General features: G+C 37.0%; 1 protein-coding gene across 1 annotated transcript; it reads right to left on the bottom strand.

Annotated features, from left to right (window-relative positions):
* Positions 1-7,548: 7,548 nt before the first annotated feature.
* Positions 7,549-20,147, bottom strand: LOC141398413 (very long chain fatty acid elongase AAEL008004-like). Its single transcript, XM_073975698.1, has 4 exons — positions 19,982-20,147; positions 14,493-14,829; positions 14,312-14,417; positions 7,549-7,862 (listed from the first exon to the last, which is right to left on the bottom strand). Exons 1-4 carry the CDS (start codon positions 20,038-20,040, stop codon positions 7,549-7,551), a joined length of 816 nt encoding a protein of 271 aa, XP_073831799.1. The 5' UTR covers positions 20,041-20,147.
* Positions 20,148-23,552: the final 3,405 nt, after the last annotated feature.

Below are 23,552 nucleotides of genomic sequence, written 5' to 3' on the forward strand. Positions count from 1 at the left end.
ACCACCACCAAGGAAACCATGGTATGACCAGCAGTGTCGTGGTGCTACCAAAGAAAACAAAGGCGGTTTATAGGGCTACTTTACATTCAGTAGCAGCGCGTAGGGCAGAAACTATTTTTCTGCAGGAGAGAAAGAGGAATGGAAAAAGCGGGAGTGTGAAATAAACGAGACATACAGGAGCCAGAATGAAGTCTGACAAATCTACCAAAGTGTGAAACATCAAACTGATGGTACAGGTAAACCATACTGTAGAGACCAGCAAGTTAATTTAGTAACTGATACATATTATGTGCTCTGGATATGGAAACAGCATTTTTCCAAAGTGTTGGTATCCAATACTAGCAAAGACTACGAAGATACAACATATCCGATCCTAGAAGATGGTGTTGGATGTATACCGCCCGGCCAAGATGAGGTAAAGACAGCTGAAAAAATAATAAGGCAGCAGCAGCCAATGACTAACCAGCTGAACTGTTCCCAACCGTAGCCTACACACACCATCTGACAAGGAGAATGCGTACACGGCCATTGGAATCTGAGCATCCTGTGTCTCTTCCACAAGAAAGGAGATAAGATGCTCTACCTACAGGGGTATACGTCTCCTCCCTATTGTCCACAAGATAGTGTCAAGAATATTGTGCGAACGACTAAAGTCTATGGTCAACGAAGTAATTGGGCCATACCAATGTGGCTTTAGACCTGGCAAGTCCACCATTGACCAGATATTTACAACAGATGCATATCGACACCTACCCCCCTTTCTTCGATTATAAAATAGTCTCCTACGATCAAAGGTATTCCAAGCAATGTCTGAATTTGGTAACCCCGCAAAGGTCATTCGGATTTGTAAGATGACTCGAACTGATACTGCGTCCTCAGTTAAGATAGGAAAGAACCTATCTGAAGAGTTCAGTACCAAAAGAGGTTTCCGACAAGATGACAACATTGCACCACAATTTACACCAATAGCCACATGTTACTTGCAGATGCTGATGATAAAGGCATCATGGGACGACTAGTAGGGGAAGTATCTGATACCTTTAAGAAAGAGCTTGCAGAGTTTGAGAGAACAATTCTTCGGAAAAATATGCGTTGACGGTGAATGTCAACGTCGTATGAACCACGAGAGCTGTATCTGCTATACATCGACATCAGATAGTTCAACGTATCGAGATACAACCATTGCGTCAGCTAGGCCATGTGATAAAAATGAGCGATGATGAACTCTCTATGAACACGATATCCCGAATGGCAAAATAAAGCTACAAATAGAGATGAATGGATATCTTTTCTTAGTTCAGCTTATGGAACAAATGTTCTGTACGAGAGGAACTAGACGAGTTACTGGCTTAATAATAAAAACACGAATATTTACCATCAAAATTAGTGTTATTGTTTTCTTAAGTAGTTTTCAGCAAGATACACTCTTTTCATGTGCTCAAACCAATTGTTGGATCATTTTTTCACCCCGATTGAGATTCATTCAAAACATGGTTTTAAACGCTTTTACAGCATCTTCTGGCTACGAAAATCATTGGGACCAAAGTCGGGTCTGTACGGTGGACGAGCCATCAATTCCTCTTCGAATTTCACATCAGACTTCAGCAAACAAAATGTATTGCACCACTCATAATTAACCGCCCTACGTTTCTCAAATCGTATAATAGAAGAAACAGGCGACCATTCGCTTTGAAGTGTTTCTTCCATGAACAACTTTCGTTTTCGAATAACCTCACGGTTGATTGCTGTTTTGTTTCGGGCTCATACGCATGGATCCAAGATTCGTCGTCTGTGACGATCTTGTAAATGTTGCACAGTGGTTCAGAATCGTTTTTACTTGGTCAAAATTCAGTAACTTTTGAACGGATAAAGGTATTTTCATAATTCTTCAAGTATTATAAAGTTGAGTATTTTTCTATTTTAAATCAAAATATGAGTGTTTTGTGTTTTTATATCTTCCTATATATAAACAAGTAAGAAAGGGTTATAGTCGGACAGGGCTGACCATGTGATATCCTACTCCACTACCTATGGGCACTAGTTTTCCACGGAATTTCTTCGGTATTATTGCGACGTATTTTAGCCGTCCGCTCATATACATATATACATGATAACATACCAAATACTATCCGATCATTATCCAAAATTATTGGCATCTTCCTCGTGCTGTCAGTATTAAACAATAACTGCGAACTCTAGCGCAGTACGACCTCCACGTATGTCAACACAGTTGGTATCTTCGGAAAGGTCGGCCAAAAATAAATCACGTGGGCTGAATGTGTCGACTACGAACGAATATATAACATATATCAGGAAAAATGTCTAAAATTGTCTTTTCCATTTCAAAAAAATCAAAAAAAATTTTGATACTACATCAATGATTTTTGGTACATAGATTAAGAAAAAAATCAGCATTTCAAATCTGTTTTCGTTACTAATTTTGATCGTTGCGCGCAAAAGATATGACCGTTTTAATTATGATAATTAGAAAAAATTCTAAAAAAAATCGCGGCTTAAAATAGTTAGCTGTTATATCCTATTATCGTTAACTGAATTCGTACCCTTTGCGATGATGCAAAAAATAATCGCAAAGTCTCAATGGATTCGCGAAAAATCAAATTTGTTAAATAATTTCACGTATTTACAAACATATTTTTGAAACAATGGCTCTCATACTTACGAAAAATATATAAAAAAATTATAACAGCATCCAGACATTTTGAGGAATAAAATGAGACCTAAGCTGTGAAGGTTGGAGCTATAGTATTCATTTTATTTGCAAAATTACGAAGAAAATATTACGAAAAAATTAAAATCATATTATTCTAATTTTATTTTTTTATGGTTTTATAGGAAAAGTTGGAGAAAACATTTTTGAGTTCTTCGGCATTTTCGTAAAAATTTCACGCAATAATGATGATATTCCGTTGTAACAAATTTTTCACTTATAGTTTTCCTATTGGATACTATTATTAGAACCTTATATTAAATTACAAGGAATTCCAATTGTGGCATAACGTTAAAATAATGTTATATTGAATATTACAACATTTGAGACGCATATAAACCGCGTAATTATGAAAATGACATGATGCGCATCCGATTTTCAAACACAGCGAATCAATCCCTCTTTTTTGATGTACAGTTTGTCAAAGTCTATTTGGCGGCCACGATGTAGCATCTGCTGCATATTAGGGTGCAAAATACAGTAAAATGGTCACAATTTCCGCGAAGTTCATTTACATTTTATGCGCATCCGATTTCAATAATCACCATTAAACAATACATCACTCTATGCCGTTTCAATGCGATCCATCAAGAACCGTGGATGTAGCATCGCACTAAATTTTTAGAAAAAATCTATTATATCTCTGGATTTACGAGAGTTTTTAAATATCTGTTTTCGCGCAGTTTAAACACGCGTATCGATCTATTTATTTAAGTAGAACTGACACATCCAAAACGCGTTTTAATATGCGATATTTTCAAAATAATTTTTTGCAAATTTTCGAAATTTGAGGGGTATCATATCCGCCGATCTAGTGGGTGGATTTTTATGCGTCGTGGCTTGATAGATTCAGAACGTAAAAAAACTAAATTTACGCGGGTTTCCACGGAAATCGAAAGACGTTTGTAAATTTTAAACCAAAAAAATAGGTTTTTGAGAAAAATTTACGCACAAAAGTTTCGTGTTTGGGCGCAGATTACTGTGATCATGTGAGGGCTACACCCTCATGTTATACATTCAAAAATGCGAAATCGCGAGTACTACAATCAAATAATAAGCTTTTAGGGAAATCCAGCTGCGCGTCCCGATTAAAGCAAAAATTCAAAAAAAAAAAAAAACGTTTTTCAGATTTCAAAATGTCAGCATCCGTTTGAGGCAGATACAGTGGATATATTAAAAAATCATGCATTAGAAACTTCAACTCTGAAGTGTGCTCTTTAACTTCTCCTTTGAGCATTAAGCTCTACATTGTGTTGTAAAACCACTAATTGGAAAATAACATAATGAAACTCGTTTATTACTATTACTATATTATTACTATTTTTTCCGATTTTTTTACCTTGGTACGACCACAGCTTCCGCTCAAATTATTATTTTAAGAAACCCCTCGGTGAATCGGGCTAAAACAGTTTATTTTACCGAAATGCGGTCAAAAGTTATGGTATAGTAAAACAGATCGCGAGTTACAATACCCCATACCTCAGTTTCAACATAAGTTAATTTTCTACAAAAAGCTTGATATATTACAAATGTTACTAATTTCACATAAAGTTTACGATCAATTTTACCTGGTAAATACTATCTGATCATCACGTTAAATTGCAAGCTTCTTCTCTGTCATAAACGCAATCCTTATTTAAAATTCCGCCGATCGGCCCATTTTACGACAAACAGAACAGCTAAAAAATCGGATAAAAAATTTGTTTTTGGTCCATTTCACTCTAAATATTTAACAAACATCACCAATAAAGGTGTCTATTCTGGCCTGAAGCTGGCCTCCGAATTTCGTGACGAAGGATCCATAATTGCGGCCTGGAGTTTGATTAAAATGTATAATGGACAGACGGACGGACACACATCGCTTTACCTCGTCGAGACATGAAAAATTGTATACCACATTGGGGGTCAACGACGGATATTTAGCTATGTAACATGAATTTTTTAGCAAAACAAACTTAGTATACGCTTCCCGCGTTGCGGAGTAGAGTACATGAGTCCATTATATTAGGCAGTAGGTTCGTTATCTAACCGACACATTATTGTAATAAAGTAATTTACCCTTCTGGAATTAAATCATCGATCAGGAATAACATTTTTATATATTTTTATATTTTATATATTTTTGGTCAATTTCACTCGCTAATAGTATCAGAACATCTTACGAAATTGTATGCATCTTCCTGGACCCAAACTCTTACCTCGTGCAAAATTTCATGACTATTGAACTGCAATAGCGACATATAGCGTGTTTATGATTACATTACTAGAAAATAACTGGATATATTAGGATCTAACTCTGTTATCTGATCACGTAGATGAACAGAATTTGCATCAATAGAAAGGTCAAGAAACCCTTCCCTAAGTGTGGCTTACTTTCAGGAATAAAGATATAAGCTGAATATTATTTTTTTTTTCAATTTTCACACAAAAGTTTCGGTCTATTTAAATATTATCTGACCACCATCATGAATTGCAAGCGTATTCTTCGTCACATAATCTTACCTTATTTACAATTTCGAGGCGATCGGACCTGGAGTTTGATTACAATTTATAATGGACAGACGGATGGACACATATCGCTTTACCTCGTCGAGACATGAAAAATGGTATACCACATTGGGAGTCTACGACGAATATTTCATGCATTTCTAGCAAAACAAACTTAGGGTATTTCCACATTGTGGAGTAGGGTATAAAAATGGTCACACCCCATTAAATAAGCTATATAAAGAAATAATTCTTTTTTTAAATATTTTTTGTTCAAAATATTTAAAATTTGCTCAAAAATTAAAATATGCTCCTTGGGTTCTCATAAAACTCATGTAAAAACACATATCGTCACCATAAATGCCAAAAGTCGTAACTAACAAAATAATAATTTTACAGGAGAAGCAAAAAACTTTATAAAATCAAACATATACGAATGGGAGTAAGTAATCCGTAATTACAAAAAAATCTGCAATATTGTCCGTTTGTGTACAAAAGCTGTAATTTATATGGGAAATGGTATGGAAAAAAACACACATTTTTATACACTTACATAAAGAAAGTTGAAAAAAACCTCTTTCACACCATGTGTAGAGGTTGGAGCGCAAGATAATTCTCGAACGGATATGCCGATTCCGTCCAAAATTTGGCCTTCGTAATATTGTGTCCAAACTTAGTTTAAGTTTGAAGATAAGCCATATCGGTCCACTTCTTCAGTTACCTCCCCCACAAAAGTTCAAAAATGTTCGGAAAAATTGTGCGCACGATTTGGTCCATACATTGCACATCCTAACATATCTACCAGATATAGATCAGGTTTGAATATGGACTATATTTGTCCACTCCATCCGGTACATCCCACACAAAATTTCGTATAATTTCACTTTAAGTCCTGCTATCGAATCACTTTGTTGAAGCTGCCTCAATTACGATGGTAAAAGTTTTTTCTGGGGCAAGTCCTTACTTCTTGAGAAAACAGTCCGAAGGGTGTAAAAACCCCCTATCCATTCCTTTAAGTACCTCCTGCAAGGCTTTTGAACTTTAATCCTAATCAACATTTTTGTCGGTTCATACGCCCAAAATTTTGAAACCCGCTAAATACATAACTTTTTTGGAAAAAAGTGTTTCAATTTACACAGGCTGAGGGTATATCTCTGCCTTGTTTCCACGTAATTTCAATAATATTATAAAGTGTTAAACGAACGGAACGGGACGAATACAAAAGTATATATAGGCTGAAAGATTACACTCTCCGGCATCTTTGGGTTATTACCAAACCCTGTTCCACGTTGTTCCCTAAAAGTTCTACTCCGGAAAACTAAAATAGCGCAATACGCGTTAACGCTATTGTAATTTATTGAAACTTTTCTTAGGTGTAACAGTCCTATCTACCTAACAAAAGAACAATGAACACAATATCCTTTATAGTTTCCGAGAAATAGCTCTTTCTTTCTCAAGACATTTTGAAAAATTACTTATTTTTCAAAATGGAGAAAATTGTTGTTTCTAGGAGCACGTCACACCTTCCAATATTTTGACTTAATTTTTTGGTTTCCTTAGTTTCAGTATGATTATTATCGAATCCTGTATAGAAGCTAACAATAGGTGACGACAAATATTTGGGGTTTTGGTCAGGAAAATCGATTTCTGAACCATTGTGCGTCGTTTTAAGCATTGCGATCGTATTTATTCACAATTTCTTTGCACCAATCGACAAGAGCCCTTTTTCAGTAGTTTGAGAAATTGTGCGGGATCTAGGAGAAAACCCCACTTTTGTGGTCACGTGTTCATGCAATATCAAATGTTAGTTTGTGGAAGAAATTAAAAAGAGTGTCTCTATCTCACGGTGTATAACATGGCGATCTTGCATTATCCGTTCACGCACGGCTCAATTTTTTTCTGGCATAACTTCCGTTTTTAGACGACCTTCAACCATCAAACTGTCCTGAGTATGTTTAGGCTAACAAGTGTCAAATTTTCCAAAAAACAATGTCAGGTGGCCTACTTACCCTTGCAATAAATACCATATTTTTCGCCTGTTTCACTAAGACAATCAGAACACAAACTCGTTCTAACTACTACCGATCTTATGTTTTTTGAAAAATGTTTCAATTGTTTTTATTTTCAATCAAAAAAACATTTCCTACAACAGGTGTTTGGTAGTAATTCGAACGAATTTGAATACAAATCGTCGTAAAGAAACAGGCCAACAGTATATAAACTAAAGTTAAAAAATCATATATTTTCCATTTATTTATATTAGTTATAAAATATTACAAAACAGGCAAAAATGATTAAAAAAATTGTACAACATCTGAGAAAATTTTCTTTACTTATATTTTAACTTTCTTAGTTTTTCGTATATACGTACGATAATAAAAATTTGAAAACATTGCAATTATAAATAAATTCTGTATAAATCCTGTCCACATCCAGAATAATAAATGCGATGTTAAGCATTTATAAAAAAATATTGGAATTGAGAAGTTTATACCCACGAGGATGAACTGTATCAACTGTATGCTGGTCAATATTTTTTTCCATGGCCTTAAATCGATGTTCGGTTTGGCGGCAGCAACCGTGTAATAGGTGTACATAACAACGTGTACAAACGAATTCAACAAAGCAAGAATTGTTGCATTTGAAGCTAAAAAAGTTAAAACAATATCAATTAAGAAAATAAAAAGATAGAATATGGATGGGTATGTCTTTATATCTGTCCATGTAATCACCTATCCCAAATGGTTTTGTGGAGCAAAGACTTAGCTACTCTACGTAAATTGGTTATATAACAATACCATTAAGACATAGCTCAAGACTGATTGAGATGCCTGTAAGGTTCAAGAATGCTAAGTAAAAATCTTGGGTTAGCTTTAGAGGGAGTAAAGGAAGTAGCAAAGTTTCGCAAGAATCTATCACAAATTCATAGGTAGTATTAAATGAACCGGCGTTACGTGGACTAACGCAGGACTAGAGACTCCGGGTCTACTATCGCGGTTACACTTCCTCGGTTGCATGGATCTACATGGTGGCTAGCATACATCAAGGAATAATCAACCCAGCACTGAAAAAGATGACCCTCTGTAGATTAACTATCCTCCCATGGCTTCAATGGGCGATCGATAGCTTTCAGCCGTACAAATCGCCTGGACTGGATAATATATAATGCTACTGACGGAGATGTTTAAAGCTAGTCTGCGAAAGAGATAGAGGCGACCTACATTCCCAAAGCGGGAAAACAGAGTCACATATTACCTACAGACTACAGATCAATTAGCCTTGATTTTGAAATTAGGGCACACGTTGATTCTAGAACAAGTAAAAATTATCAGTCGGCTTTGCCGACAGAGATATACCATCAGCCTGTCTGAATTAAAACTTTCATCTATTGACAATATCGATCGCATCCTTAATCATGTTCCTACATAATTATAAAGTGTTGCGCAAGAATGTGTTGTTAAAGGTATGCATCGGGATGCATCTATAGAAGGCCTCAACTGAGTTCCTCTATTCTATAGAAGATCTCTACTGAGGTCCTCTATTCTATTGAAGACTTCTAATGAGGTCCTCTATTCTATAGAAGACCTCTACAGAAGTTTTCTATTCTATAGAAGACCTAAACTGAGGTCCTCTATTCTATAGAAGACCCCTACTAAGGTCCTCTATTCTATAAAAACCCTCTACTGAGGTCCTCTATTCTGTAGAAGACGTATACTGAGGTCCTTTATTCTATAGAAGACCTCTACTGAGGTCCTCTATTCTCTAAAAAACCCTTTTACTGAGGTCCTTTTATCTATAGAAGGCCTCAACTGAGGTCCTCTATTCTATGGACGACCTCAACTGAAATCCTCTGTTCTATAGAATACCTCAACTGAGGTCGTCTATTCCATTCTATAGGAGACCTCAACTGAGGACCTCTGTTCTATAGAAGACCTCAACTGAGGATATCTATTCCATAGAAGACATCAACTGAGGTCCTATATTCTATTGAAGACCTCAACTGAGGTTCTCTATTGTATGGACGACCTTACCTGAGGTCCTCTCTTCTATAGAAGACCTCAACTGAGGTCCTCTATTCTATAGAAGACCTCAACTGAGGATATCTATTCTATAGAAGACATCAACTGAGGTCCTATATTCTATTGAAGACCTCAACTGAGGTTCTCTATCGTATGGAAGATCTCAACTGAGGTAATCTATTCTATAGAAGACCTCAACTGAGGACCTCTGGTCTATATAAGACCTCAACTGAGGTCCTCTATTCCATAGAAAACCTCAACTGAGGTCCTCTATTCTATAGAAGACCTCAACTAAGGTCCTCTACTCTATAGAAGACATCAACTGAGGTCCTATATTCTATTGAAGACCTCAACTGAGGTTCTCTATTGTATGGAAGATCTCAACTGAGGTCCTCTATTCTATAGGAGACCTCAACTGAGGATATCTAATCTATAGAAGACATCAACTGAGGTCCCTTATTCTATAGAAGACCTCAACTGACATCCTCAACTGAGGTCATATATTCTATATAAGCTCTCAACTGAGGTCATATATTATATAGAATACCTCAACTGAAGTCCTCTACTCTACAGAATAACTCATCTTAGGTCCTCTATTCTATAGAACGCCTAAACCGATGTCCCCTTTTTATAGAAGACCTCAACTGAAGTCCTCTATTCTTTAGAAGATCACAACGGAGGTCCTCTATTTTATAGAAGACCTCAACTGAGTTCCTCTATTTTATAGAAGACCTCAACCGAGGTCCCCAATTCCATAGAAAACCTCAACTGAGGTCCCCAATTCTATAGACGACCTCAACTGAGGTCCTCTATTCTATAGAAGTCCTGAACTGAGATCCTCTATTCTATAGAAGACCTCAACTGAGGTCCTCTATTCTGTAGAAGACCTCAACTGAGGTCCTCTATTCTATAGAAGACCTCAACTGAGGTCCTCTATTCTATAGAAGACCTCAACTGAGGTCCTCTATTCTATAGAAGACCTCAACTGAGGTCCTCTATTCTATAGAAGACCTCAACTGAGGTCCTCTATTCTATAGAAGATCTCAACTGAGGTCCTCTATTCTACAGAAGACCATAACTGAGTTCCTCTATTCTATAGAAGACCATAACTGAGTTTCTCTATTCTATAGAAGACTTTAACTGAGCTCCTTTATTCTATAGAACGCTTAAACCGAGGTCCTCTATTCTATAGAAGACCTCAACTGTATAGAAGTCTTCATTCTATAGAAGACTTCAATTGAGGTCCTCTATTCTATAGAAGACCTCAACTGAGGTCCTCTATTCTATAGAAGACCTCAACTGAGGACCTCCGTTCTATAGAAGACCTCAACTGAGGTCCTCTATTCTATAGAAGACGTCAACTGAGGTCCTCTATTCTATAGAAGACCTCAACTGAGGTCCTATATTCTATTGAAGACCTCAACTGAGGTTCTCTATTGTATGGAAGATCTCAACTGAGGTAATCTATTCTATAGAAGACCTCAACGGAGGTAACCTATTATATAGAAGACCTCAACTGAGGACCTCTGTTCTATAGAAGACCTCAACTAAGGTCCTCTACTCTATAGAAGACATCAACTGAGGTCCTATATTCTATTGAAGACCTCAACTGAGGTTCTCTATTGTATGGAAGATCTCAACTGAGGTCCTCTATTCTATAGGAGACATCAACTGAGGATATCTATTCTATAGAAGACATCAACTGAGGTCCCTTATTCTATAGAAGACCTCAACTGACGTCCTCAACTGAGGTCATATATTCTATATAAGCTCTCAACTGAGGTCATATATTATATAGAATACCTCAACTGAAGTCCTCTACTCTACAGAATAACTCATCTTAGGTCCTCTATTCTATAGAACGCCTAAACCGAGGTCCTCTATTCTATAGAAGACATCAACTGAGGTCCTCCATTCTATAGAAGACCTCAACTGAGGTCCTCTATTCTATAGAAGACCTCAACTGAGGACCTCTGTTCTATAGAAGACCTCAACTGAGGATATCTATTCTATAGAAGACATCAACTGAGGTCCTATATTCTATTGAAGACCTCAACTGAGGTTCTCTATTGTATGGAAGACCTTACCTGAGGTCCTCTCTTCTATAGAAGACCTCAACTGAGGACCTCCGTTCTATAGAAGACCTCAACTGAGGTCCTCTATTCTACAGAAGACCTCAACTGAGGTCCTATATTCTATAGAAGACCATAACTGAATTCCTCTATTCTATAGAAGACTTTAACTGAGCTCCTTTATTCTATAGAACGCTTAAACCGAGGTCCTCTATTCTATAGAACGCCTAAACCGAGGTCCTCTATTCTATAAAAGACCTCAACTGTATAGAAGTCTTCATTCTATAGAAGACCTCAATTGAGGTCCTCTATTCTATAGAAGACCTCAACTGAGGTCCTCTATTCTATAGGCCTAATTTTGAAACGAATAGGCTGATCCGTTCAAGAGCTATCGCGCTCTCCAGCCATTAGACATGGTGCCATAGGGATTTTTACACCTTTCGGGTCATTCATTTACGAAGTATGAACTTTCCCATGAAACTTGTACCGTGGTAATGGGGTCAGCAAATACAAGTTGTTACAAAAAAAAAAAAATAATAATAATAAATAAATAAAATAAAAGTGATTTGAGAGCAGATCTTAACATTTTCCAAGTTTGGTGAAGGGCACCCCAAGGAATTGACCGATATAGTCCATATTAGAACCTGAGCTATGCCCCGCAGAAATATTAAAATGTGCAAAGTATGGACCATGGTGGACTAAGAAGGTGTTACATCAAATCATACCAAATGTCAAATTTGGTCAAAATAATGTATTATTGTGAATTGCTTGTTTACATTTTGTGTGTGTTTTTATTCACAATAATGAATTTTGACAACTAGTGTGATAACCAGCTGTTTTTGCCGCTGTACCTGTATTATTGTGCCATGGTATGGACCAAATAGATTACTTCATTCGAGAGTTTTCGAACTTAAACTAAATTTGAACAAAATGTTACAAATACAAAATTTTCGACTGATCCGTTCGGTCAGCCAAACAGGCGGAAGGACATCGCTAAATCGACTCCAAATTTTCGTCCAAACATACGAGGGGTCTACAACCATTATTTCGATGAGGCAAATTTTGGCAGTATGATAGTGTACATGAGGCGCTCGGCTCCAAAAAGGCCCCCCTCGTGCTCAAAAAATGAAATGAACACTCCATATTGCATTATTTTCAAGTGTTGTACAATGCGATAGGGAGTTTTTTGGTATTTATTTCAAAAGGTTCCGGATAGATCTTTATAGTCTGTTTGATTTCTTTGAACATGTGGGTTAGGCCGTTTTAAACCCTCGTTAGTCTTAAGACTGAGGGTATAACAATTAGTAAATGTGAGCATTTCTTCATCAACGGCAAGAAACCACCGGAAGTTGGATACGTTGAGAAGACTATGAATAAGCAAGAACGACTTAAAGTTCTGCCTAGACGAAATTTTTACACCATCCACCGTGAACTGTATTGAAGTAAATGGGAACAAAAAGTTTCTTTTCTTTCAAGAAAGTGCTATGATCTTCCTCCCCGTTAAGGCTAATTCTATGGAGAAGTAGAATACCCTAACTGATTAAAATCACTTTATATTGATAATTTTCTGCGTAGAGGTTTTCTACCCTTCGATTGTCCAACATTCCAAATCGTGCATGATGTACGAAATGTCGTTAAACTTTACTGGCTACCAGAACCTAGTAATAGAATGGGAAACGAGTTAGCAGCTATTAGCAGTTAGTTCGGGTTGGTTGAAAAATTAGGGATGAAAACCGCGGTGGGACCTACAACAGGTCACTGCAGACTGAGATTTCTACTTTCGAAATGGGATGACTGTGGCATTAACTACTGCACACTATATGAACATGCAGAGTAGATAGAGACTGTCGAACATTGACTCTACAGGTGCCCCTTGTTGCAAACAAGAAGACACCGAATACTGGGCATATTTGAGATAGATACTCTGAGCTTCCTATCTAACATAGATCCCATTGTCCTACTCAACTTTGTCTAGCACCTATCGTGGCTTGGCAAATGTCCCTGAAAAACAATGAACGGAAAGAAACAAAACGATTCCCGTACCAATCACACAACGCCACAAACTTTTCAGCTTCTCTGAATCGTTTCATTCTCACAACAAAAACAAAAACACAAACTTTTCAACGTAAAAAGATGGAAACCGTACGATTGGTGAAATGTAACTTCGGCTATGCTTTGCCAAGTTGTTTCATTCACCATCGAAACGACAAGTATTTTTGGGAAACGTTTGCCGTGCGTTATGGTCAATGACACACTCAGACACACACACACACACACACATGTGATTGCTTAACAACCCTATAAGCATCAGCATACCACAGTGAATTTTATCAACCACCAAACGTTTTTGATTTATTCACATGTGTTAAGTACTATTTAGTTTTCTATCTGTTGTTGTGGAGTTGAGTACTTTTCGCTTTTCGTTTTGTTCGTACTCACGAATGTAAACAAAACGAAACTAAACAGCGAGCTCGGCCAACGTGGGTTATGTTTCGTTTTGTATTGTTCCTATGGAAAATACGAAACGAAACGATTGGAAATTTTATTTAAAGTATTTTTACGTACTCTGCTGAAAAACATAATAATTCTCTTCCATCTACTTCCAGTAAAGCAATTGGCTAACAGCACACATCTTCATCTCCATTTCATCAAATCTATCATCATCTTACCACACCATCAACCCAACATCTTTTCCTCATCTGCAACCGTAATTCATCATCATCTTACAACACGATTATCTTCACATCTTTACATCATCTTCATCACCTCTAACCTACCTAGGATGAAGAGAATGGGCCAACGGTCTCCGAGTAAAGCAGTCACCTATACTATTATATGGCTTCACATCCTTAAACCTAACCTATCTTGGATTGGTTCTAATTCGATGGATTTGCTACCAATGCGAAATAGATTGGGCTTATCTGTCTGCATTTATCCTATAATAACTAATTAATGTCCTTCACAGTTCTTGATAATTAAATATTCAAAATTCAAACAAAACTTACCAAACGCTTGCGATAAATACACGTAAACAGCCAAAAGCATTATCGAATGATGATATAGATGTAAGAAAGTAGTTTGATTATATTTCTTACGCAAAACGAAAAATACCTGTAAAAGTAAATTTTTTAGAATTTAATTAGTAATAATTGAATAATTTCTTTGACTTGTTTGCCAAATATTTACCGTATCGAAGAAATCCAAATATTTTGATATATAGTACAATATTGTCGGCCGAACAAATCGCATTGTGTTCGGTCGCCTATCGAGCGGATTATATGGTTGACATTTAAAACTATAATCCGAGCTCATGACGGTGTAGCGGAAAATATCATAAAATATAAAAGTGTTCAATATAATTTGTACAATATTGTGAATTTGCATATACGATTTTACTTTATAAGGTTGTCTATTTTTCATGAACTTTTTTCCAATTACCAATATTAGCCACAAATATAATATTATCGAGGCAAACATTGGCCATGGACTGCCCAGTATTGGATGAGTTGTTATGCGTTCATCTGAAAGCAAAATAAAAATTTAATAAATACATAGTTTTGTTTGGTGAAAATGGGGCCAAGTTCCATTGAAATGTGAAGAAAAGTAACAACCAGGGTTTCGGAGTCGGAGTCTACGATTCGGAGTCGAGCAATTTTGCTGGAGTCGGAGTCTGAGTCGAAAAAAATAACTCGACTCCGGACAAATTTTCTTTTACATTATAGAAATATAATATTAAATTCATTATTTATTTAAAAAAACTATAAGAAAACATACAAGCAAACGGTATATTATACTAAATTAGAGGAAGATTTACAGCATATCTACTATCAAACAAGTAAAAAGTCGTTAAGTTCGGCCTGGCCGAACTTTTTATACCTTCCAGCATAAAATAGTCTTAATTAAAATGGAATAATTAGGGTCCTTTCACAATTTTAGGTGGAACAACTTTTCGACAATGGGTAGACTCCTACTGTCTCCCACTTTTGCTTAAATTACACTGTGAACACAAATGTTGGGGCAGAGATAATTCCCTTTGGAGATGAAAGCCCTTGGTGTGCGCATATTAAAAACCCCGAAGGACAGATGCGCCGTGAGTCGAACTTCCGCGTTATGGCGTGATGAAGTTTTTGCAAGAGACCCTGTAAGCCATCACGAATTAGTATTAAATTTTTTTTTTATTTTTGTAAAGCACTTAAGCAACAGTGAACAAAGATATAACGCTAATTCCTGATGGCATACAGGGTCTCTGACAAAAATTTCATCACGCCATAACGCGGAAGTTCGACTCAAGGCGGATCTGTCCTTCGGGGTTCATAATATACTCACCAAGGCCTTTCTTCCCCAAGAGGAATTTTCCGTGCCCCAGACTATCACCTCCATTTTGTTGCACAGTGTTATCTAATCTAATCTTATCTAATGTAATCTAAAAAATGTGTTCAGCTAGGTGAAAGGTACCACCACGGGGCTATATCAAAGAGTCAACCTATCTTTAAATTTTTTGGCGGAAAAGTTTTATAGCTGCAGGGAACTTTTAGAGTCACATTGAGGGTAGTTTCATCAAAACAATGTAGATCCTCAAAAATGGACCCATGTTGACGAATTTTAGTGAAGAAATTTCGTGACCACTGAAAATTCCCGAAAATCGGGAGGTACAGTTATATGGGGGGATATACCACAACATGGACCTATGTTGACGATGTTTCGTTGGAGATGTTTTATGACCACTGAGAACCTCAAATGGCAAATTACAGCTAGTTCGGTTAAAAATTGCAGCTAAAATTCACAAAATACCGACAATCGGGAGATACCGTTATATGGGGGCTATACCACAACATGGACCTATGTTGACGATGTTTCGTTGGAGATATTTTATGACCACTGAGAACTTCAAATGTCAAATTACAGCTATTTCGGTTGAAAACTGTAGCTAAAATTCGCAAAATACCGAAAATCGGGAGGTACCGTTATAAAGGGGCTATACCAAAACATGGACCTATGTTGGCGATGTTTCGTGGAGATGTATCATGACCACTGAGAACCACAAATGTCAAATTACAGCTAGTTCGGTTAAAAATTGTAACTAAAATGTTCAAAATACCTAAAATCGGGAGGTACGGTTATAAGGGGGCCATACCAAAACATGGACCTATGTTGACGATGTTTGGTGGAGATATTTTATGACCACTGAGAAGCGCAAATGGCAAATTACAGCTAGTTCGGGTAAAAATTGTAGCTAAAATTCTCAAAATACCAAAAATCGGGAGGTACCGATATATGGGGGCTATACCAAAACATGGACCTATGTTGACGATGTTTCGTGGAGATGTTTCATGACCACTGAGAACCTCAAATGTCAAATTACAGATAGTTCGCTTACAAATTGTAACTAAAATGTTCAAAATACCGAAAATCGGGAGGTACGGTTATAAGGGGGCCATACCAAAACATGGACTAATGTTGACGATGTTTGGTGGAGATGTTTCATGACCACTGAGAACCTCAAATGGCAAATTACAGCTAGTTCGGTTAAAAATTGTAGCTAAAATTCTCAAAATACCAAAAATCGGGAGGTACCGATATATGGTGGATATACCAAAACATGGACCTAAGTTGAAGATGTTTCGTGGAGATGTTTCATGACCACCGAGAACCTCAAATGTCAAATTACAGATAGTTCGGTTAAAAATTGTAACTAAAATGTTCAAAATACCGAAAATCAGGAGGTACGGTTATAAGGGGGCCATACCAAAACATGGACCTATGTTGACGATGTTTGGTGGAGAAGTTTTATGACCACTGAGAACCTCAAATGGCAAATTACAGCTAGTTCTGTTAAAAATTGTAACTAAAATGTTCAAAATACCGAAAATCGGGAGGTACGGTTATAAGGGGGCCATACCAAAACATGGACCTATGTTGACGATGTTTCGTGGAGATGTTTCATGACCACTGAGAACCTCAAATGTCAAATTACAGATAGTTCGGTTAAAAATTGTAACTAAAATGTTCAAAATACCGAAAATCAGGAGGTACGGTTATAAGTGGGCCATACCAAAACATGGACCTATGTTGACGATGTTTGGTGGAGAAGTTTCATGACCACTGAGAACCTCAAATGGCAAATTACAGCTAGTTCGGTTAAAAATTTTAACTAAAATGTTCAAAATACCTAAAATCGGGAGGTACGGTTATAAGGGGGCCATACCAAAACATGGACCTATGTTGACGATGTTTGGTGGATATATTTTATGACCACTGAGAAGCTCAAATGGCAAATTACAGCTAGTTCGGGTAAAAATATTAGCTAAAATTCTCACAATACCAAAAATCGGGAGGTACCGATATATGGGGGCTATACCAAAACATGGACCTATGTTGACGATGTTTCGTGGAGATATTTCATGACTACTGAGAACCTCAAATGTCAAATTACAAATAGTTTGGTTAAAAATTGTAACTAAAATGTTCAAAATACCGACAATCGGGAGGTACGGTTATAAGGGGGCCATACCAAAACATGGACCTATGTTGACGATGTTTGGTGGAGATGTTTCATGACCACTGAGAACCTCAAATGGCAAATTACAGCTAGTTCGGTTAAAAATTGTAGCTAAAATTCTCAAAATACCGAAAATCGGGAGGTACCGATATACGGGGGCTATACCAAAACATGGACCTATGTTGACGATGTTTCGTGAAGATGTTTCATGACCACTGAGAACCTCAAATGGCAAATTACAGCTAGTTCGGTTAAAAATTGTAGCTAAAATTCTCAAAATACCAAAAATCGGGAGGTACCGATATATGGTGGATATACCAAAACATGGACCTATGTTGACGATGTTTCGTGGAGATGTTTCATGACCACTGAGAACCTCAAATGTCAAATTACAGATAGTTCGGTTAAAAATTGTAACTAAAATGTTCAAAATACCGAAAATCAGGAGGTACGGTTATAAGGGGGCCATACCAAAACATGGACCTATGTTGACGATATACGGGGGCTATACCAAAACATGGACCTATGTTGACGATGTTTCGTGAAGATGTTTCATGACCACTGAGAACCTCAAATGTCCAATTACAGATAGTTCGGTTAAAAATTGTGGCTAAAATTCTCAAAATACCGAAAATCGGGTGGTACCGTTATATGGGGGACTATACCAAAACATGGACCTATGCCCATATCCTTTGGGGTATGAGTTTGTTGATCACTAGGAACCCTAAGTGCCAAATTGTAGCTAATTCGTTCTGCAAATGTGGCGAAGAACGTCAAAATACCTCAAATTCGGAGGTACCGTTATATGGGGGCTATACCAAAGAGTGGACCGATATAGCCCATCTTCGAACTTGACCTGCCTATGAAAAAAAAGACCAACGACCAAAATTTCAGCGCTCTATCTCAATTATTGCGGACGCTAGAGTGATTACAACAGACGGACAGACGGACGGACGGACATGGCTAGTTCGTCTTAGAATTTTATCCTGATCAAGAATATATATACTTTATAGGGTCGCAAATGATTAGTTCGATGTGTTACAAACGGAATGACAAACTTAATATACCCTCCATACTATATATAAAAAGATCTATGACAATCGAATTATAATTGGAGATTTAACGTCTTCTAAACTTTGACACTTGAATTTAAAATTTTTAAAAGTAGAGTTAATCAATGTGTGCACTGAGCGGCTCAACTATGTATGAATTTCAGATGCTTGCTAGGGTTATGAACGGTTTTACAACCTCATATCCTTATATGATATTGTGATGAGCTTTTACAAATGATTATATAAAATCCTGGTTATAACAAGTAAAAAGGATCAGTCAGCTTTGCCGACAGAGATATACCCTCACAGGTGTGGATTGAAATACTTTTTATATGGGGGTTTTCAAAATTTTGGGCGTATGTACCGTCAAAGATACGGATAGGACTAAAGCTCAAAAATTTGAGGGGATATCGATAGATAGGGCTTTTTTTATCACACTAGCCTGCGAAAAACATAATGACCCAAATTTGAACATAAACTAAGTTTAGACAATATTTAGAGATCCAAAGTTGGACCAAATTGGTCTATGAGAAATCGCTCGTACCATTTTAGCGAATATTTTCGAACTTTTGGGGGGAGTTACCAAAGGAGCGGACCTATGTATAAGCACCACCTTCGAATTTCGTCTAATATTCGAAGAAATATTACAATATCCAAACTGTGGACGAACGCAGTATTCGGTTCGAGCGCTCCAGCCACTACATATGGTGCCATATGCGTTTTTTACAACTTTCGGGACGTTTTCTCAAGATGTATGGACTTACCCCTGAAAAAACTTTTACTCCCGTAATTGAGGCTGCGAATGCAAGCTGCTTCAACAAAAATCAAGGTGTTTCTAGAGCAGGTCTTAAAGTGAATTTATCCAAAATTTTGTGTGGGAGGTACCCGAAGGAGTGGACAAATATAACGGTACCGCCTGATTTTATCAAGACATGTTTATTATACAAGTTGTTTACTTCACCGGTATATAACCCATTTTCAAACAAACATCATTTCAATAACTGTCCTTAATGCCGGTTATCACATGATTGCACTATTCGTTAACACCATGGTATAGCAGGTTTTCATATATGTATCTTTTTTTTTTAATTTCATTCGAGTAATCATTGTTATTGTACTTTCCCATTCTAAAGTTGTTCAAACCGAATAAAGTTCCGCGATATATAAGTTTTAGCAACAGCATTTTAATTCTTGAATAATTCTCCGTCTGTCCTTTGCAGGGATTAAGTGTACTGTGACACAGCACCAACAACGTTCGATAAACTAATAAGAGTGTATGTTTGCAATGAAATTGTATTTGCAGTTGATGTGTGAGGGCAGAATATGGGTTCATATTGCCATTTATTCAAAGGTACATAACAATACACTTGCATCGAATTATATTAACAAGGGTGTATGAAATAAATAATTAACACGAATATTACAAACCAAAGGCTGTCGAATATTAATAGGGAAAAGCGGGCAAACAAAAAAAAAAAAATAAGAAAGCAAAAGTACGTAAAGTGAATCGCAATTTTGAACAAAGTGTAATCAATGTAATGATTGGCGAAGACGTAATTAAAACTTTAAATGAAATGTCCCAATATATAATACATTTTTCGATATTTTGCCATATAAAAGCCAAACCATTGAGATTTTCGATCCAACACTGAGGCAAAAATTATAGTCAAGACAATAATTAAGAACTATCTAGTACATCGCAAAAGCATTGCAACGCTACTTCAGGCAGTTGTAGATAAATGACACTGTGCTACAAAAGTTGACCAGAAAAATGTTCAAGCTTTCTGAAGCAAAAATTTTATCGTGTTGGGGTTCAAGGACAACGAAAATATTGTTGGTTCCCTTTGGGACTAGTCGTTTTTTTTATACCCTCCACCATAGTATGGAGGGTATATTAAGTTTGTCATTCCGTTTGTAACACATCGAACTAATCATTTGCGACCCTATAAAGTATATATATTCTTGATCAGGATAAAATTCTAAGACGATCTAGCCATGTCCGTCTGTCCGTCTGTCTGTCCGTCTGTTGTAATCACTCTAGCGTCCGCAATAATTGAGATAGAGTGATGAAATTTTGCACCCGAGGGTCTTTTTTCCAAAGGCAGGTCAAAATCGAAGATGGGCTATATCGGTCCACTTTTTGGTATAGCCCCCATATAACGGTACCTCCGGATTTGAGGTATTTTGACGTTCTTCGCCACATTTGCAGACCGAATTAGCTATAATTTGGGATTTAGGGTTCCTAGTGATCAACAAAATTATACCTCAAAGGATATGGGCATAGGTCCATGGTTTGGTATAGTCCCCATATAACGGTACCTCCCGATTTTCGGTATTTTGAGAATTTTAGCCACAATTTTTAACCGAACTACCTGCAATTTGACATTTGAGGTTCTCAGTGGTCATGAAATATCTCCACGAAACATCGTCAACATAGGTTCATGTTTTGGTATAGCCCCCATATAACGGTACCTCCCGATTTTCGGTATTTTGAGAATTTTAGCTACAATTTTTAACCGAACTAGCTGTAATTTGCCATTTGAGGTTCTCAGTGGTCATGAAATATCTCCACCAAGCATCGTCAACATAGGTCCATGTTTTGGTATAGCCCCCATATAACGGTACCTCCCGATTTTCGGTATTTTGAGAATTTTAGCCACAATTTGTAACCGAAATATCTGCAATGTGACATTTGAGGTTCTCAGTGGTCATGAAATATCTCCACCAAACATCGTTAACATAGGTTCATGTTTTGGTATAGCCCCCATATAACGGTACATCCCAATTGTCGGTATTTTGAGAATTTTAGCTACAGTTTTTAACCGAAATACCTGTAATTTGACATTTGAAGTTCTCAGTGGTCATAAAACATCTCCAACGAAACATCGTCAACATAGGTCAATGTTTTGGTATAGCCCCCATATATCGGTATCTCCCCATTTACGGTATTTTGAGAATTTTAGCTGCAATTTTTAACCGAACTAGCTGTAATGATCGGTATTTTGAGAATTTTAGCTACAATTTTGTCTATTCAAAAATAATCGTCAATATAGGTCCATGTTTTTGTATATCCTCCCGATTTTCGGTAATTTTCAGTGGTCACGAAATTTCTTCACTAAAATTCGTCAACATGGGTCCATTTTTGAGGATCTGCATTGTTTTGATGAAACTACACTCAATTTGACTCTTGAAGTTCCCTGCAGCTATAAAACTTTTCCGCCAAAAAATTTAAAGATAGGTTGACTCTTTGATATAGCCCCGTAGGTGGTACCTTTCGCCTAGCTGAACACATTTTTTTAGATTAGATTAGATAACACTGTGCAACAAAATGGAGGTGAAAGTCTTGGGCACGGAAAATTCCTCTTGGGGAAGAAAGGCCTTGGTGAGTATATTATGAACCCCGAAGGACAGATCCGCCGTGAGTCGAACTTCCGCGTTATGGCGTGAGGAAATTTTTGTTAGAGACCCTGGGGGCCATCAGGAATTAGTGTTATATATTTCTTCACTGTTGCTTAAGTGCTCTACAAAAACAACAAACAAAGATATAATGCTAATTCAAGATGGCTTACAGGGTCTCTTGCAAAAACTTCATCACGCCATAACCTGGAAGTTCGACTCACGGCGCATCTGTCCTTCAGGGTTTATAATATACACATACCAAAGGCTTTCATCTCCTAAAGGAATTATCTCTGCCCCAACATTTCTGTTCACAGTGTTAATTAAGCAATAGTGGGAGGCAGTAGGAGTCTATCCATTGTCGAAAAGTTGTTACACCTACAATTGTGAAAGGACCCTAATTATTCCATTTTACTTAAGTCTATTTTATGGTGGAGGATATAAAAAGTTCGTCCTGGCCGAACTTAACGTCTTTTTACTTGTTATTGATTCTTCTTTGAGATATAAAACATTGTTGAACGGAAGTGAGGATGGCGTGGAGGTTATTACTGTGGAATTACCCGATATCCTGGTACGGAATTCGAAGTTGACATTCACATCGGTGTATCGGTCGCCCAAGTGTATTGTGGATACATTTGCTTCAAAGTTGGAGACAGTGCTGAGGAATTTTCACAGAGGACTTATTTTGATGGTTGGTGACTTCAATATTGATTTATTAAGCAAGACCAGGCAGACAACGCATATGGTAAATCTTCTAGAGGAATACAATATAAAATCTTGTCATAACCATATTACGAGGCCAAGTTCGAAAAAATGTATTGACTGGAACTTCTGCAACTACCATGATTGTATTTTGGTGCATAGTATTGAGAGTCATCTATCTGATCATAATATATTGAGTTGCTTCATAAGCACAGACTGTGCAAATCAAAGTTCAGTGAAGAGTATAAAAAAGGTAAATTATTCCACATTTGCTGAGTACTTGGATGGAAATATGGGAACATTATCTATGATTAATAACACTGTGACACAAAATGGAACTCAAAGTCTGGGGGGTGGAAAATTTCTTTTGGAGATGAAAGCCCTTGATGAATATACTAAGAACCCAAAAGGAAATTTTCGCCATAGGTCAAGTTTCTGAGATATCGCACGATGAAGTTTTTGATTTTTTCCCTATAATACTTGGGAAATAGCTCCATATCTCTGTTTGGCGTTGTTGTAGCTTCGTTTTGAGGTGACATGTCTTCAGTGAAATCGTTTTGTAGAACATTTCATTCTTCTAACTCAATGCCTTTCATG

This window comes from Musca autumnalis, unplaced genomic scaffold, assembly GCF_047663935.1.
Source record: "Musca autumnalis isolate F117 unplaced genomic scaffold, ASM4766393v1 scaffold_3, whole genome shotgun sequence".
NCBI classification, from domain to species: Eukaryota; Metazoa; Arthropoda; class Insecta; order Diptera; family Muscidae; genus Musca; species Musca autumnalis.